The 19,067-nt window shown below is 40.8% G+C and overlaps 1 protein-coding gene across 1 annotated transcript in view; it reads left to right on the top strand.

Moving 5' to 3' along the window:
* Positions 1-18,432, top strand: part of PRX (periaxin) — a 130,747-nt gene extending 112,315 nt beyond the window's left edge. Inside the window, exons 6-7 of the mRNA XM_030220092.1 lie at positions 4,507-4,700; positions 8,940-18,432. Of these exons, the coding sequence (XP_030075952.1) occupies positions 4,507-4,700; positions 8,940-15,734 (6,989 nt within the window). The 3' untranslated portion in view covers positions 15,735-18,432. The remainder of the gene's footprint in view (positions 1-4,506; positions 4,701-8,939) is intronic.
* Positions 18,433-19,067: the final 635 nt, after the last annotated feature.

A 19,067-nucleotide genomic window follows, 5' to 3' on the forward strand; every position in this document is an offset into this window, starting at 1 on the left:
GATCCTATGTACTTGTCCCAAGCTTTCTTAAATTCAGATACAGTTTTCACCTCCACCACCTCCATCGGGAGGCTGTTCCAGGAATTCACCACACTTTTCGTGAAGAACTATTTCCTCAGGTTATTTCTCAGTCTGAGTCCCCTTCCACCTTCATCCTATGCCCCCTAATTCCAGAGCTTCCTTTCAATTGAAAGAGACTAGCCTCCTGTGCATATATGCTATATAGATATTTAAATGTCTATCGTATTTCCCCTCTCCTGCCTTTCTTCCAAAGAATAGATATTGAGATCTTTAAGTCTGTCCTCATACGTTTTATGATGAAGACAACTGACCATTTTAGTAGCTGCCCTCTGGACTGAATCCATCCTGTTTATATCTTTTTGAAGGTGCAGACTCCAGAATTGTACATAATATTCTAATTGAGGTACCACCAAAGTGGTTTACATTTATTATTATATGCAGGAACTTCTCTGTCCCTAGCGGGCTCACAATCTAAGCCTTATACCCGGGATATTGGAGGGTTAAGTGACTTGCCCAGGGTCCCAAAGAGCTGGTGGTACAAGCAATGGTATTGTCATGCTCTGTTGGTAAACGTACTGAAGACGTTCTGTGCAAGTCTGACAAAACACAACTGTCCATTTGATAAGGCAGCTGGGGCCCAGAGATCATGTTGTGGCTATGTTATAGAACCTTCATTGGCTCCTAATTGATTTTTGTCAGTGGTTTTCAAAGTTAAGTATAGATTAAACCAAGCTTGTCCAAGTACAGTCCTTGAGGGCTGTGAGCAGACCATGTTTTCAAGATATCCCTAATGAATATGTGTTACTAAAAAATCCAATATGGGACTCTGATACTATGAGCAAGGGTTGAGGGTGGGCTTGCAAAATAACACAGCCAGACAAAGGTGTAAAAATGAAACACATGCTTTATTAACAGAAAACCTGAAACCTGTTATGTCATGAAACCATGAACAAAAGGTGAAAAGTCTCCTTGGTTTAAAGAATACAGTCTTAATCAGGGCCTATAGCAGACAGGGCCCAAACACAGCCTGTAAACCCTTCTCTCACTCTCTCTCTCTCTTTCTCTCTCTCTCTCTGAGTTCCAGGTCTGGTTCTAGCCAGACCTCAGGGCAAGGCTTACAAGTCTCAAATCAAAAGTGGTTTGCCTCAGCCAAGTCACAGTTGCTACGCATAAATTGTAGAGGCATATGGTAGGGCTTCAATTCTTCCTTCCCTGGGCCTCCTTAACCCCAATCTGGCCCTACCTTTTATACTTCCTCATTCCTGTACCTTCAGCTCCACCTCTCCCGTCTCACTTCCTCTCTGGGTGGGACTAATGGGTTTAAGGTGGCTCAGGCTATCTGAGGAACTGTCCTTAAGGGTGAGGGGCATATACCCCCTCACAGGGGCATAAATCAAACAAAACTATATTTCACAAAAATTCTGAGATATAAATATTTAACACTAAAACAATTTCCCAGGCAGATCAAAATATATAACTCAACATAAAAAGTATAGAGAAAGTACTCAGAAAACCAACGTGACCTATGAGTGAATTGTTTCTCTTTAAGGTCACTGTTATCTATCATTGCACTCTCATATTTTAACAGTAATATCATAAGAACGTAAGAACATAAGTGTTGCCATACTGTGACAGACCAAAGGTCCATCAAGCCTAGTATTCTGTTTCCAACAGTGGCCAATCTAGGTTACAAGTACCTGGCAAGATCCCAAAACAGTACAATACATTTTATGCTGCTTATCCTATAAATATCAAAATTATGGTGGCGATACTCTACCAAGAATATAACCAGTATACAACCAATCAATGGTAAAGTTCAAATAGTGCCAGATGGTCACAAGATTAATTTGTTTTTGGGGAAGTCTCATACAGTCACTAGGCAACTCATTTATCTCCAATCTGGTATGCCTGATCACTGTGACAATTATAATCATAGACGGCCCCCAACCATCCGTAACTGCTGAACCAAAATTTTTTTAATTACTTTTTTTGTTGCTTGGTCTGTGATTAACATAAACCTCTCCGTTTCCACTTCCACTTATTCTACGTTAGTGAAAGAATCATGTGACCAATGTTATATCAACAAAAATGTTATCATTCATTGTAGCGAAGATGAGTTATATATAACACTTATCTGTGCGTATAAACGTGCGCAATCCCAGGAGTAATTAATGTCCCTATGGCACAGACAGGTGCCTGTTTTGCTTCAGTGTTTTTTCAAGGGAAAATCCTGCGAATGCAAAATGGCAAAATATTAGCTCAAACTCCGTCCACCCGCTAATATACATTGACTCGTGACTTACAGTCTCTCTCCTACTACTCAAGATTGTACTCCAAGGATTTAAACATGGCGCCGGTGTTCTTTTTATACCATACCGGAAGTGCCAGCCTCAGCAAGTTACTTCCGCAATCCAGCAGGTGATTATTACATGTAACAACCCCAATGGATGTAAGTGTTAAGCCCATTGGGTTCTACCATCGCTAGAAGGTATATCCAAAAAGTTTCACGCTGCAATAATCTTCTATTACGATCTCCTCCTATAAATAAGCAGTGGATTTTCCCCAAGTTCCTCTTAATAATGGCCTATGGACTTTTCTTTTAGGAAGCTATCCAAACCTTTTTTAAACCCCGCTAACTGCTTTTATTACATTCTCCAGCAGGTTTTTGGAATAATTAGACACTGCATCTATCATAGCGGCATATTGTAGTAACAGCGGATGAGGAGTGGAGACAGCATGATTCTTCATTTTGAATTTCAACTTCACAGTGCAATGATAAATAACAGTGGCCTTAGAGAGACTTTTACTAAGCTGTGGTAGCATTTTTAGCTCGCGGTAGAAATCAGCTGATGGTAAACACTGAGATGTCTATTACCACCAGCTGATTTCTGCTGTGAGCTAGAAACACTACTACTACTACTACTACTTAACATTTCTAAAGCGCTACTAGGGTTACGCAGCGCTGTACAATTTAACATAAAAGGACAGGCCCTGCTCAATGAGCTTACGAAACAATTCACTCATTGGTCACATTGGTTTTCTGAACATTTTCACTACACTTTTTATGTTGAGCTATATACTGTATTTTGATCTGCCTGGGAAATTGCTTTAGTGCAATAAATATATATGAGACAGATCTGCATACAATGGATGTAGTAGGTATGCAAATCTTTTGAGGACTGAATTTGGACAAGCCTGGATTAAAAACCCAGGTTATCTTGCAGCATTATTGATTCCTTTATAGGCCAGATAATTGACTAAGATCATCAGAGGGATTTGTAAGGAACTTTATTTGCAAACAATGAGAAAACAGGCTTTTTATTCAGTATAGCACCTCATCTTTAGAATCAGTTTCTGGATAATGTTGAAAGGGAAATTAATTATTTGCAATTCAAGAAAGGGGTTAAAGTGTGGCTTTGGAAACAGGCATATAGGAATACAATGATAGGGGCTGGAATTGATATACATATTGAATGTGTTTTATTTCAAATATTTTATTGAATGTTAAAAATCACTTTAAGGAGCTATAAGAAGCAATTTAATACATCAGTGTAAATAAAATGCTTTTTTCACTAAGTGGTTGGTGCACTTGTAGAACAGACTTCTAGAAGATGTTAGAGGAATAAAAACAGTGACAGAATCCAAGCATATACAGAAAGGGACCTTGGTGGCAGAAGGATGGATGAAAAGGTCACAGATCAAGTATGACCTGTGACAGCACAATAAGAAGGTGCAAGTGGGCAGTCTGGGTGAACCAATTGCTTCTTTTCTGAGGACATCTGCTATTTCTTTTCTATGAATATCCATTTATAGCTAGAAATACAGTGGCAAGCTCTGTGCAGTACCATACCAAAGACCTATGTTTGATTCCTAGGTCTGATTTTTGATTCCTGAGTCGTCCGAGGCAGAAGCAGTGTTCAAGGCTTCTGGAAGGAGGAAGTCCTAACCATTGCTCAATGGTGACACCTTCTGGCTGGAAGTAAGGTGCACATTTACTGGATTCCAGAGAGAATGTGTGGGCATCCCAGAGAAGGACTGACCCAGGGAAAGTTACAAAAATTCTGATTGAGCTGAAAGGTTAGAAACAGCCAGGCCCCAAAATACAATTAAAAACAAAAAGTTTGTATCTAAAGCAGTTTGCAGCATTCTCTAGTGAGAAGAAGGGTGATGTATGTCAGATCTCTGAGCAGTAAAAGATAACTAGAAGCTGAAATCCAGTTCTGCTCTCCACTCACACTCTGTAACCTTTGAAAAAGTGAATTTATCACCCTGTATTTCTGCCTCACTAGCCCTACTAGGACAACGATTTCTGTTACTCTCTCTGTTCCTCTTCTCACTGGAAAATCTCATAAACTTCAAGCATTAAAATTATTAGGCCTCGTGCTTTCCTTTAAAGTAAAACATAGGGACATGCATTGAAGAGATGGGTGAATGAAAGGTGCAGCTCAAAATCCAAATAACTGAGCCTATGTCACACCGTTACAGGGGATCAGCTGCTGAGTGCCAGGGTGTATTTTGAGAATGTGAAGTGCGAGGATGCGTTGAAGTTACTGCAATGTGCAGAAGCCCATAAAGTCTCCTTCTGCTTCAAGAGGACAGTCCAAGCCTCAGATGTCAGTGTTTCACCTCAAGCTGGTGGTTTTGAACTTAAAGGACCCAAAGCCAAGATGCCAAAAATGGTACGCTTTTATTTCTTGTAAATTTGTTATGAAGAGCTGCATTTTATGCCTTTTTTTGTTTTGTTAAAATTGTAACACATACATCTCAATTAGCAGCACTCAAAGTCAAAATTTTATTGAAATTCACTGACTACAATAGAATAGGTACAACATGGACAGCCGCTCTGCTACACACACATACACATGCATACACACACACACTGTTCCACCACAGAACATATAACACACACATGCATATACACACACATGTGCACTCACACACCAGTGGTGTAGCTAAGGGTAGGCCTGGGTGGGCACTGGTCTGCCCATTCTTGCCTCAGGCCCACCCAGTCAACAGCCCATGAATCCCCCCAAACTCTTCAGTGGCAGCGCCTCACTACACTCTCTCCCTCTTCTTCACCCATGGCCTGGCATCTGCCCGTCTCTCTACCCCCTCCCAGTCTACCTCAGAGCTACTGCCGACGGCATCCTGCACCAGCCCTGTAGGCTTCTCTCTATCATGTCCTGCCCTCAATGATGTCACTTGTTTTTTGGTGGGAATGTGGTAGAGAGAAGCCTGCAGGGCTGGCGCAGGTTGCCTATAGGAATTGCGGTGGGCAATGGCTCTGAGGTAGGACCGGGGGAGGGGGTTCAGAGAGAAACAGGCAGATGGGTCATTTAAAAAAAACCACTACATTGTATGTATGTACAGGGGTAGGGGTGGGGGTGGGAAGGGCCCGCCCAGGTTAACTCTGGGCCCACCCAAAATAGCAGGTCTGCCTACGTCCCTGGCACACACACACACATGCACTGTTCCACCACAGAACATATAACAAACACACACACGCTGCCACACCACAGAACATATAACACACAGACACACACACACACACACACACACAGGGTTCATGCACATGTGCATACACACACACAGTGTTCCACCATAGAACATATAACACACACACACATAGACACACAACACACACACACACACACACGCTGCCCCACCACAGAACATATATAGCTGAGGTAGCTGCTGTGCAGGGTTCATGCACATGTGCATGCACACACAGGCACACATGCTGTCCCACGGATTCTATATAGTGCAACTTTTCAAGTTGCATGCACAAATCCAGTCGTATTCTGGATTTGTGAACGCTACTTAATTACTTAACAAGCCAATTAGTGCTGATAATTGCCACTTAACAATCAATTATTGACCCTAATTGGCATTAATTAGAATTTACGCACAGAACGATCTAAGTGTATTCTATAATGTGATATGCGTACATTCTAAGTTGCATAGTTGAAAAGGGGGCATCGCCGTGGATGTGGAATGGGCAAGTTGTGGGCGTTTCTAAAATCTGTGCGCATGGTTATAGAATACACCCAGTCCGCGTGTAATTTAGACATCGGCATTTACACCAAGTTTTATAAAATACGCCTAGTTGTATTTGTTTCGGCGCAGATTTTTTAGGTGTGATATGTATTACTACAAAGTGTGTATAGCAGAGGCAGACGTCGTGCAAGATTCTAACACACACACACACACACACACACACATATATGGTGCCTCACCACAGAACATATACATCAGAAGCAACAGTAGCAGTTATCGAGCCAGTTCTGATGATGAGGTGAAAAGCAACTGAACTGAGATCTGAATCGTCACTTTTCTTCTCCATTTAATGCAAAAGAATCTCGTCCAGAGATATTGGCTGATTTTGTAGCAGTCTCTTTACCTGTTATAAATCACAGGTTCCCACTGCATTATCATAATACAGCACAGGTCTCCATGCATTTTGATGTACCTCGATGCTAATAAATGTTGTGGTATGAAAATTAGAGCCCGATTGTCTGTTGCTGACCGATTCATGATTTCCAGCTGGTTTGTGTCACTTTACTAGTGAAAAACCATGTTTTCAGGCACTAAGAACCTGATCATTCAGAAATGGGCAGGAGATTAGTTGGCTCTCTGCCAATATTTAGCAGCACAGGGGTACAGTCGGTGCAGACCCAGAAGTTATACAAACACTGACAATATTCATTGCTAAAGTTCACACAGCCAACTAGGCAAGTTGGACAGCTTAAATAACAGTCCTAACTCTGCTATTTGGGTACAGCATGGAAAGTTGGCCACACCCGCATAACTTCTAGGCACCTCTGATGACCTGGATATTCAAGGCTGGACCAGAGATATGGCCTGATACTGAATATTTTGGTCTAATCTAGCTGGTGGTGATCAATGTTTATGAAAAAAACTCATCAACATCAGCTGAATATTGACTCAATAGAGGGTAATTTTATAACTCGGTGCCTATTTTGTAAAGAAAAGTACATAAGTACATAACTAATGCCATACTGGGAAAAGACCAAAGGTCCATCGAGCCCAGCATCCTGTCCCCGACAGCGGCCAATCCAGGTCAAGGGCACCTGGCAAGAAACGTACAAACATTTTATACAAGTTATTCCCAAAATTGTGGATTGTTCCCAAGTCCATTTAGTAGTGGTCTATGGACGTCCTTTAGGAAACCGTCCAACCCCCTTTTAAACTCTGCCAGCTAACTGCCTTCAGCACATTCTCCGGCAACGAATTCCAGAGTTTAATTATGCGTTGGGTGAAGAAAAATTTTCTCCGATTTGTTTTAAATTTACTACACTGTAGTTTCATCGCATGCCCCCTAGTCCTAGTATTTTTGGAAAGCATGAACAGACGCTTCACATCCACCTGTTCCACTCAACTCATTATTTTATATACCTCTATCATGTCTCCCCTCAGCCATCTCTTCTCCAAGCTGAAAAGTCCTAGCCTCCTTAGTTTTTCTTCATAGGGAAGTCGTCCCATCCCCGCTATCATTTTTGTTGCCCTTCGCTGCACCTTTTCCAGTTCTACTATATCTTTCTTGAGATGCAGCGACCAGAATTGAACACAATACTCAAGGTGCGGTCGCACCATGGAGCGATACAACGGCATTATAACATCCTCACATCTGTTCTCCATACCTTTCTTAATAATATCCAACATTCTATTCACTTTCTTAGCCACAGCAGCACACTGAGCAGAAGGTTTCAGTGTATTATCAACAACGACACCCAGATCCCTTTCTTGGTCCGTAAGTCCTAACGTGGAACCTTGCATGACGTAGCTATAATTCGGGTTCTTTTTTCCCACATGCATCACCTTGCACTTACTCACATTAAATGTCATCTGCCATTTAGCCGCCCAGTCTCCCAGTCTCGTAAGGTCCTTCTGTAATTTTTCACAATCCTCTTGCGAGTTAACGACTTTGAATAACTGTGTCATCAGCAAATTTAATTACCTCGCTGGTTACTCCCATCTCTAAATCATTTATAAATATATTAAAAAGCAGCGGCCCTAGCACTGACCCCTGAGGAACCCCACTAACTATCCTTCTCCATTGTGAATACTGCCCATTTAACCCCACTCTCTTTTTCCTATCCTTCAACCAGTTTTTAATCCACAATAGAACATTTCCTCCTATCCCATGACCCTCCAATTTCCTCTGTAGCCTTTCATGAGGTACCTTATCAAACGCCTTTTGAAAATCCAGATACACAATATCAACCGGCTCTCCTTTGTCCACATGTTTGTTTACTCCTTCAAAGAATTGAAGTAGCATAGATGGCCAAAAATGGACCTTCATTTAAGGCGTGATTATTTACACCATCCCTAGAGCTGCTGTTAATGACTGTGCCTACATATTGCGAGTACATGTGCAAATATTCATATTTCATAATGAATTTGCATACTTGCTTACACCGCCCACACTGTGCCCCAACTCTGCCCATATGCATGCCCACAGTGGAATTACACCTCATTCAAGCAATGCACTTACTTTTACACTAGTCAGTAATATTTGAGGTCAGTTACACTTCTGAATGATTGAAATACCTCATTTACGAGTGTTCTCAGCTCCTTATAAAATTAGACCCCTAGTTATTGGAGAATGAAAGTGGAATACAGAGCAGTGGATAGGTTCTTTAGTGATGTGAGCTCAATCAGTGTGAATCTTGAAGAGAATGCATCCTGAGCCTCATATTCTAGATTGACATAGCAACTAAGAAAATATGTACATGTCTGCATGTGTGGATATATCTAGAGATACAAATGAAATTACTAGCCTTTTAGGTGGCTGTTATTTTAAGGAACACAGAAGACATAAGTTATGTTTGATACTTGTTTCTTCTTATATTTCTCTGACATTGGCCAGGCTAAGTTACTTTTTGGTCTATTTTCAGACTGTCCAAAGTCTCACCTCTGTGAAAAAGGAAAAAAAGAAGTTGAAAAGCCCTGGAGATATTTCAGAACAAGGGTCTCATGAAGGCAGAAGAGACTTAAATGTGGAGATCTCACCTGGTATGATGGAAATTCCACCAGTTGACATTGAGTTTGCACTACCATGGTTCCCCAAGCTCTTGAAAGCAAAAGGTGAGGCAGGAACAGGAGCCACTATGGAAGGTCTGGATGCCTCAGTGGGTCTCTCTGCAACAGAAAAGAAACACATGAAGTTGAAGTTACCACGGCTGAGAGTGAAAGAAGCAGCAGCTGTGAAAGGCGTTAACGTGGAGGTTCATAAGCCTGGTGAAAAGATAAATGTGGCACTACCAGAAGTTAGTCTGGAAATGCAAGTTCCTGAGGCTGAAAGAATGGCTAAAGTTAAAACTCCCAAATTTGGAATATCGTTTCCAAGAACCAAGAAGCCCAAGGTAGATGTGACATTGGCAAAGAGAAAAGCAGAAGTTTCTGTTCCTGAGATGGGCACAGAAATTCAAAAGGATGTCAAATTCAAGCCCCCTGAAGTTGAACTTGACTTATCACTTACAACAGGGAAAGCAGAAGGCAGTGTACTGAAACCAAGGATAGATGGCAAAAATATGGATGATGTTGAAATGAAGGGCTCAGTAGGCATGCTGAAGATATCCCAAATTCCCGAAGTTAGCATTTCAGTACCAAAAATAGAAGGGGAAATAAGCAGATCTGAACTAGACAGTGGCATAGAAGTAGGCAGCTTTGAAGGGTTGCCCAAATCTGGAATACAACTTCCATCTTTTGACATCGCCATCCCAAAAGTAGATGTTGGCGTTAGTTTGCCCAAAATTGAAAGGGACACTGAAATGAGAGAAGGCATAGAAGCTCCAGGTACCAGCTTGAATGGGGAAGGTTTTAAAATGCAAATGCCAACATTAGACATCTCTGCCCAAGTACCTGATGTTAATTTGGATGTACCTCGACCTCAAGCTTTAGGAGAAGTTAAAATGGAGGGTCCAGATGTAAAGTTAAAATTGCCCAAAATGAAGGCCCCAGATATTGGAATTTCACTTTCCAAAGTCAAAGCAGAAGGAGAGATGGATGTTTCACTGGACCAGGCCAAGTTGCATATTGATAGCCCAGATGGAAAATACAAGCCTGGACTCAAAATGCCTTCTCTTGACATAGCAGTACCTTCAGAAGATTTTGACATAACTTTCCCTAAGGGACAAGTGGAAGTTAGTAGTCAGATCTCCAAGGATATTGTTGGATATCCTACTGAAGCCAACATTGAGATTCCCGATGTGACTATGAAAATGCCAAAGATAAAGCTCCCAAAATTTGGAACCAAGGGTAAAGAAAACAATGTGGACACACATTTGGTTCCTCCAAAGGTTCAAGGGCAGGTAAAGGCTCCCCAGACTGAAGTCAAAGTTGATAAAATTGAAAGCCCTGGAATCAAAGCAAAAGGTCCCAAGATTAAACTGCCAACCTTTGGCATCTCTTTAACCAAAGATAGGCATGAAGTGCCCATACCTAAAATGGATGTAAAGACAGAACAACCTAAAGTCAGTACCAAGGGGGAATTACAGTTTCCTGAAGTTAAAATGCCATCAATTGATATTTCTATCCCAAAATTACCAGAGGCCAAACTAGAGATTTCAGGACCAGCGTTTGCTGGGGATATTAAAACACCTGAAATGGGAGGTGTTGAAAGTTCAGACTATAAATTAAAGATGCCCAACGTGTCTCTGCCCATAGCTGACTTCTCAGTCAAAGCACAGAAGCCTGACATAGATATCCAAGTATCTCCTCCCAAAGCTGGATTACCAAAACTAGAAATGGAACTTAAAGAAGGGGGTCTGGATCTAAAAGATGGCAAGATATCTGTTCCAAAGATAGCTCTTTCTTTGCCTGAAAGGAAATCTATTGAAACAGACTTCTCACCCCCAAAAACTGAGTTGGAAATTTCTGTGGGAAAACCAGTAGTTGATATAAGAATCCCCACACGTGAAGATAATGTAAAGGGACCTAAATTCGAATTGGAAAGCTCTGAAACAAAGTTGAATCTTCCTTCTGCCAAAATGCCTTCCCTTGAAGTTGACCTACCAAAAGTTGAGGTTGACCTTAACCTGTCAAAAACTGAAGTTTCTGCTTCTGGTTTTGAAGAACCTAATGTAAAACTGAAGATGCCAAAAATACCTCTTCCAAAACTTAGTGGGAAGGACATGGACATTGATATTGACATGGCATCTCCAAGGCTTATGGTTGATGTCAAGGCACCACATATTGAGACAGATCTTAAGCGAACAGATGTTGAAGTTCCATATATGACTGGAAAGGGTCTAAAGATCTCCATGCCTAAACCAGTTATCACAGTAGGAAAAAAGGAACTCATGGCTAAAGAAGAAAAAGCAATAAGTGGGCAGGAACTAAAGGCTAAAATAAACAATGCAATTCCTCAAGTTGAGTTAGAAACCCCTAATTTAGCATCAAGCCTGGAAGCCAAACTACCTACTATTGAACTTCCTTCTGTTGAAATTTCTGCACCTAAGGTTCCAGATGTTGATGCCCATGTATTCTTAGATTCTAGAGAACTGTCAGGGAAAGCAAATGCTGATACTGGCTTTGCTGCTGAGGCTGAGGCCAAGTGGAAAACACCAAAGTTTATGCTCCCAAAATTTGGAATTTCTGGACCTAAAACAAAAAAAGGGGATGTAGAAGTAGAAGCAGATGGTGTGACAAAAGGGCCAAAGTTGAAAATGCCAAAGTTTGGAATATCTTTCCCCAAAAATAAACATGAGACTGCCCCAGAGGGTGCAGTAGTTATTTCTAGACCAGAGGTGAAGGCACCTAAAGGAAAGATTGAAGTGGTAGGATCTCCCATAAAATTAGATTTATCTAATGCAATAGCAGTGCTCCCAGCAGTTATGCTTCCCACCGTTGACATCTCAGCACCCAAAGCTGAGATAGACATTAGCCAACCAAAGGACAAGATAGATATTTCAGCTGATAGAGGGAAAGACTTGCCCAGGGCTGTTATTGACAGGCCATCTGAAATAAACATTGAAATTCCAGATGTGAAGCTGAAGATGCCAAAGTTTTCATTGCCAAAATCTGGGGCACAGAGCAAAGAGAATGAATTAACAATAGATCTGGAAGGTCCTCACACATCTGCCAGAATTGCTTCTCCCAAGAAAGGAGGTAGCCTTGAAGCTGTATCCAGAGACCTTGATGTCAGCCTTACAGATGGTAAAACAAAAGGTAAAGAGGTTAAAATAAAGAGGCCGAAATTTAAGATGCCTTCATTTGGAATTTCAAAGAAGGATGTTGATGTTTCTACACCTAGAGTGGAAGCTGGCATTACTGTTCCATCAATTGATGTGACAGTAAATAGAGAAGGAGCAGAGATGAGTGCTGAAAGTCCAGATGGAAAAGTTAAGACACCATTCATTAAAATGCCAAAGTTTAAAATGCCCTCAGGTAAAGGCAAAGTTTCTGAAGGTGAAGTGAAAGTGGATTCTGATGTGGACATCCGGGGCCCAGACATTCAGATAAAAATGCCTAATGTTGCATTGCCCAAATTTGGAATGAAAGATGCCCATATTGATTCAGGGATTGACATTTCTTTGCCTAAGGTTGAAGGAGGGCTAGAGAAGTCTCAAGGGAAAATAAAAGCAGGCAAAGTTGAATTACCAGCATTAGAAATTTCTGCACCTAACACAGTGCCTTCACTACAGATATCTGCTCCAAGTGTTCAGCTAGGTAGTGACGTTTCAATGCTAAAGACAATGGTAGATAATTCTGCCAGAGACATTAAAGACACTGAAAGAGACTTAAAAATGCCCCACATGCCATCCATTAATCTCTCTTCCCCAAGTGTGGAACTCGACATCAGCTTGCCCAAAACCAAAGCGGACACTTTAATGGAGGTTGGGGCTGAGGGTGAGAGTGATTCAAGCAAATCAGAAATAAAATTAAAGATGCCAGAAGTGGCACTGCCAAAGTTAACACTTAAGGACCAAGAAACTAAAGTGGAAGTGAATGGCAAAAAAATTAAAACCCCTACCATTGCTGTGACAGGTCCAAAGGTATCTTTGGATATTAAAGGGCCTTTGTATGGAACTGAAGACACTGATGAAGCTTTAAAGGGAGTCAAAATTAGGATGCCTAAGCTTGACATTTCTTTGCCTAAAGTCAGGACATCAGATTCAGACTTACCATTTGCAGAAAGAGAGGTAGGATTAGAAGGATCAGGATTTAAAGGGGAGGAGATTGAAAGTAAATTTTCCCTACCATCAGTGGAATTACCCAAGATATCTACTCCTAAATTCAGAGCTCCTGATGTACAACTGGATGTTAGCCTAGGAACAGAAAAAGACTTCTCTCTTGATACTGATTATGGTAGACCAGATGTTCATATGAAGACACAACAGTTTGAAAAGAGTGGCCCAAATATTGAAGGTCCTGAGTTCGAACTTAAGATGCCCAAAATTAAAATGCCCAAATTTGATGTTTCCAGTTTTCAAGTGAAAGGTATGGAAGGAGATGTCAACTTGGATCTCTCCAAAACAGAAAGAATGGACATTAAACCTTCCAAAGTGGAAGGAAGATTTGAAGCATCAAGTGCTGAAGTGGGAATAAAAGGCATTAAAATAAAAATGCCTAGGCTTCAGATTGGTACTTCCAAAGAAACAATGGAAGAGGATGTCTTATTGGGCATGGAAGATGAAGCTAATGTCTTAATAGCAGCTGATATGAAACCACATGAAGTAGAAGCTCATAGTGAGAGCAGAAAATTTAAAATAAAAATGCCCACATTTGGCACTTCAAGGGGCAATGTAGATGCCAGGGAAGTGGAAGCAGGTACACAGCCTCTCCATCCTATCACAGGTGAGACCGAATTCAGATTAAAACTACCCCAAATTTCAATTCCTGATGTTGGGTTTTCAGCCGGTGAGGGAGGAGAGAATGAGGTAGCTTTGGAGAGAGGCCAAGCAAAAACTAGTTACGGTACGGATGCAAAGTTCAAGGGTCTCAAGGAAGAGTTGGAGAAATCAGCAAGTGATGAGGATCTAGGGGTGGGTGTAGGAGTGTCTGATGCTAAGCTGAAAATGCCTAAAATAAAAATGCCTGCCATTGGGATTTCAGGATGGAAGGATAAGACAGATGATGACATGACAGTGGCTCTGGAGGGTAAAAAGGAATTTCATATTGAAGATCTGGAGGTAAAGGCACCTCTGTTGAAAATGCCAGGCATAGAAATCTCAGCCCCTAAAATTAAAACTCAGGCAGAATATACAGTGGATGGGGCCAAGTTTGATGCTGGGGTTTCCAGAGATTCAGAAACATCTGGGACTAAAGTGAGTGGAAAAGTTAAAGTGGCTGGAAAAGATCATCACAAAGGAGGAGTTCCTAGTGATGAGATAGGGCAACACTATAAAGTTAAGATGCCAAAGTTTGAAATTGACATGCCCGATGTTGACTTAGATATTTCATCACCAATACTCAATGTGGAGACTAAGGAGGCTGAAGCCAAGGCTCATGGTGATCTTGGTTTGAAAGCTGTCAGTGCTAAGCATGAAATCAAAAGCCAAGAAGGAAAATCAAAGGTACCCAAAGTGAAGAAAGCAGTTTTTGCTCTGACAAAACCCAAGAAGAAGGGAGCAGAAGCCTCTTCTGGTCTTCTAGAGTCTGATGGTGATGCTGCAGCTGGTTCTGTGGAAGACAAGGTGCATATCTCAGAAGTTAAGATAAAAATGCCAAAGATAAAGATGAAACCATCATTCGGCATCTCTCGATCCAAGCCAAAAGGCACCCAAGTAAATGGCGAGTATGATGTCTCTCTCAGAAAAGAGGGCAATACAGAATTAAGCCCTGATGACAAAGGAAAAATGTCAAAGTTAAAACTTCCAAAGTTGGGTTTCTCCACTTCCAAACCAGAATCCCTTGATATAAATGTGAATGGCACTGGCACATCTAGTTCTTCTATGCAGATCAATGGAGAACATGACTTGTTTTTTCAGGATAGCAAAGTGAAACTTGGGAAACTTAAGCTTCCTAATATAGAGTTTTCTTCTCCTTACAAAGCCAAAGAGACAGATACTGAATTGAGCCAAACCCTGGTCAAAACAGAAGAACCTGCAACCAAAGATGAATCTGTTGGTAGTACCTTCAGTGTGGTCAAAGCCCCAAAATTTAAGTCCCCCAAAATAACTTTCTCTGGTTTCAAAAAGAAGGCAGAGAAGGGTGAAGAGTTGGAAGCATCAGGAAATCTGGTGACATCATCTGCAAGAACTGATATGGCCTCACTGGAGAAAGGAGGGGATGGAGACAGCAAGCTAGGAAAACCTAAGATATCCCTTGGGTTTATCCCCAGCAAATCCAAAGGGGAATACACAGTAGACAATAGTGGAATCCCTTTGGAGTCTGGAACTAGCAAGGAGATCGCCAAAGTCAAGGGTGTTGGCCAAAGTGAAACAGAGGGCAAAGACAAGTCAGCCAAGTTCAGACTACCCAGGTTATCATTGAGCCCCAAATCTAGAGGGAAGCTTGAGATAAGGAATGAGCAACAAGAGCAAGAAAAGAGAGGCTGCTTTCAAGAGATGGAGCAGGAAATCTCTTCAGGTGATTTCAAGATCAGTGTGCCCCAAGTAGGGTTTACAACAGAAGAACATGCCTCTGAAGAGCAGATCATTGAGGAGGAGGGAGGGAGCATCATGAGAACATATAAAACAAAGCATATCAAGACAGAAACAGTGACTGAAAAATCTACTTTTATCTGAAGGCCTTCTGAAAGACTTTGAAACCATGTCACAGAAAGCAACTGCCCTGCCACCACTGGATGATTCTTGTCCAAACTGTTTTGGCTAAGCATTGGTACCAAGCTTTGGTAGCCTTCAGAAGAGCCTGGGAGGAAGGTGGCACGAAGACAGAGGTAGCCCTTTCTCCCTTTCCTTCCAACTGAAGAATACCTTTTTTTTATAAGGGAGATACTCATATAATTGTCACATTTGTGTCTACGATACAGACAAGAGCTTGGCAGGTGTGGTTCAAGAGAAGCGATGGCACCAAGAGCAAAAAATAAACACTGTTAAATATCTTTCATAAATTTTAATATTAAGACTTACAGCTTTAAAGGCCCTATGAATTTTTGGTGATCATTATATTTTCCAAGCACCCATTACCCCTTTCCCTATGCCTCGAAAAGAAATAATGTGAATAACTAGCTGGCTTATAGTATACTTATTTTTTTTTTTAATAATTTTGGATTTGTTGAATTAGCTGCTTATATTTACATGTGCTTAACAGAAAATTGTATGGATCATATACTCTGCTGTAGTTCTTGGGTACACATGGACACAAGTGAAATATTACCAACTTGTGTAGCATTGTTAATTTTACTGTGATTCCATTTTCGATGCTCTGCTCCATGTTAGACTGCACAAGCCAGAGCAAAGCAGACAGCTAAGTACAGGATGCGCTTAAAAAGTTGCTCTAGATTTTATTTGCTTCTTTTTACTGAAGTATGTGATTTACCACCTTGATTCTAGTGTTTTGCCTACCCAGTTAAGTGGCACTGAATAATGGATCCCAAGCTTGTACCTGAGGCAAAAGAGGGTTAAGTGACTCACCCATGATAGCAAAATGCTTTCATATTTCTCTTTGACATATTTTTCAGATTCTATGTCAGAGAAATATGAAAGCATTTTGCTTTTGCTTACATGCCTTTGAAACCCTGTGTTGGCCTTATATATTTTTCCTTTGGTGCAGCTGTGTTTGCCACACCCAAGGCTGTTCAGTATTCCCTGTAATAAGCAGATCAGAGATAAAACAAAGACATCTTTTTCAAAACAAACTGACCACTATAGAAATGTCAACAATGCCTTTTTTTTTATGACTAGGGGTGGGAAGCAAGAGGAGGGTTGATGTGGGAGGTGGTCAAATGGATGTTTGCTTCATACCTGCTTTCCAAATTCTTGTGTCAGGCTCCCATGGGCTGATGGCAAGATGCCATGTTGATGAATACTGTCTATTGTGCCCTTGCTGGAGTAAACGTGGCAGTCTGGGATTTATTCCAAACCCAAGCAAAACTCAAATTAAACAATGGGAAAGTACAAGAAGGACTTGTAATTTTTGGTTTCCTTATAAGAAGGAGACTTAAGTTCGCATATTCTCTAGGGACAGAACCAGATGACCGGCTTGACTGAACTTTGGCCGCACAGTTCCAATTGTAGGTAGAATTCTGGTTTTTGTCTGATGAAACACAGGGAACCATGGGGAAGAAATCAGAATCAGATGTAAACAGAGCCCATTAGCACCATTCTCAAAACTAAGGGCAAATTAACATGCTTTGTTGACCCACGGTTTTGCCAGTATCTTTATATAGGTGATGGGTGGAATTTCAGATTAGGATCAGCTGAACTCTTGTCCTTGGACTTTAAAAAAAACAGGATTTGGGAAGTCTGGTAGCTTCAGGTGTGGATGAAGCTTAAGCTCTATAAAACTGTTGCTTTCTTTTTACATCCAGCTGTTGTTAAATAAACTGTGTCCTTGATATTCTGAGTAGCATTGTAGCACATCTGGTGAGAATTAATCCTATCGCCTACCCTTGTGTGAGTGAATATGGTTTGTGGTTTATTAGACTTGATATACAGCCCCTTATAGGGAAAACATCAGAAGGGTTTACAATATAAAGTAAATCTTACAGTTTAGTTTCTTTGGCCATTTTTAAACTTCAGCTGCTCCTACTGCATAGGGAGCAGCCATGTTGACAAGAACCTTGCAGGAAAAAATGGGTAATGGATTTGTTGCCACCTGATTGGTTTGTAATGGCCTTGATGCTACTCACACAAGACATAATTTGCAAACAGACATAATGTTTGGGCCAATCAAAACTTGGCTCTGTTTTAGGGTTGGTACTGGCATGGTGTTGATGGGGACAAGACAAGTTAATTTTTTTTTCTATTCAGATGTATGCATACATGACTAAAATGTAATTTCATTTTTACAGAACACAGAATTTCTTATGTCCCATAATAGCATAAGGAGAAATACTTGCAAGGGATGATCTGCAGGTGCTGGGTGAGCACGAATGGTTCACAGTTTTGGTTTTATCCAATAGTATTGCTTGGGATGCAGCTACTATTTTTTTTTTTATGGGAACCCATAATTTCATTTAATTTGATTTGGCATTTATATTTCAACAGGAAGATCATTCAAACCAGAGCTGGATCAGTCCCCTTCTGATGTCCCATCATCATTTGGTCATCCTATGGCTGTAGGATCTCACTTAGGATTGTGATCCCAGTAAATTTCCATTGAGGGTAGGACACAGCATATCCCGATTGGGTAAAATATGATTACAATAGCCAAGTATAAGCCTTCCTCTGCTAGGATACTCACCATCCAAACGCCCATGTTAGGTGCTTATAATAAATCACAATTCAGAGGGAATTATGTATTAGTCTTACATACATCAAACAATAAAACTGTGTTGCATAATTAATGCCAGGGAAGGAAAAGAGGTTTTGATCATGTAAACTTGTTGTGAATTTAGATGAAATTCAGTGGTCCTCTCCTGTCTTTTCAAGGGGATGTCTAAGGAAGAAGTTCATGTATGTGCCTTATTTATTAACAAAGCCATAAGACAGACTGTAATCCTGTCTAATTAACAAGCACCGGACTTATCTTGTATTTTAAAAAAATATATATTTTCATTCCTTTTTATTTTTTTCAAACTTGACTCTGTTATTAAGAATAAATTGTGTACTAAAGACGCTTGTAGAGCAAATGCTTATTTCTTTTTTTTATTATTATTAATTTCCTACACATTTTGCCACTGCCCTTCACATACATATTTCCTAGGTTTTGTTAATTATTTTTGTAGTGATAAAGAGAATATCTCTAAGCTGGGGCTTTTGTAACCTGTCCTGGGGACCTTGCAGTTAATCAGGTTTTCAGGATATCCACAATGAATATGCATGAGAGAAACTGGCTTATGATGGGTCTCAATATTTGCAAGTCTTTCATGCATATTTATTGTGGATATCCTGAAAACCTGAGTAGGTGTGGGGTCCCTAGGACAGGTTTGGGAAACCCTGATGTAAACTGGCCTT

Source organism: Microcaecilia unicolor, chromosome 11 (assembly GCF_901765095.1).
Source record: "Microcaecilia unicolor chromosome 11, aMicUni1.1, whole genome shotgun sequence".
In the NCBI taxonomy this organism is placed as follows: Eukaryota; Metazoa; Chordata; class Amphibia; order Gymnophiona; family Siphonopidae; genus Microcaecilia; species Microcaecilia unicolor.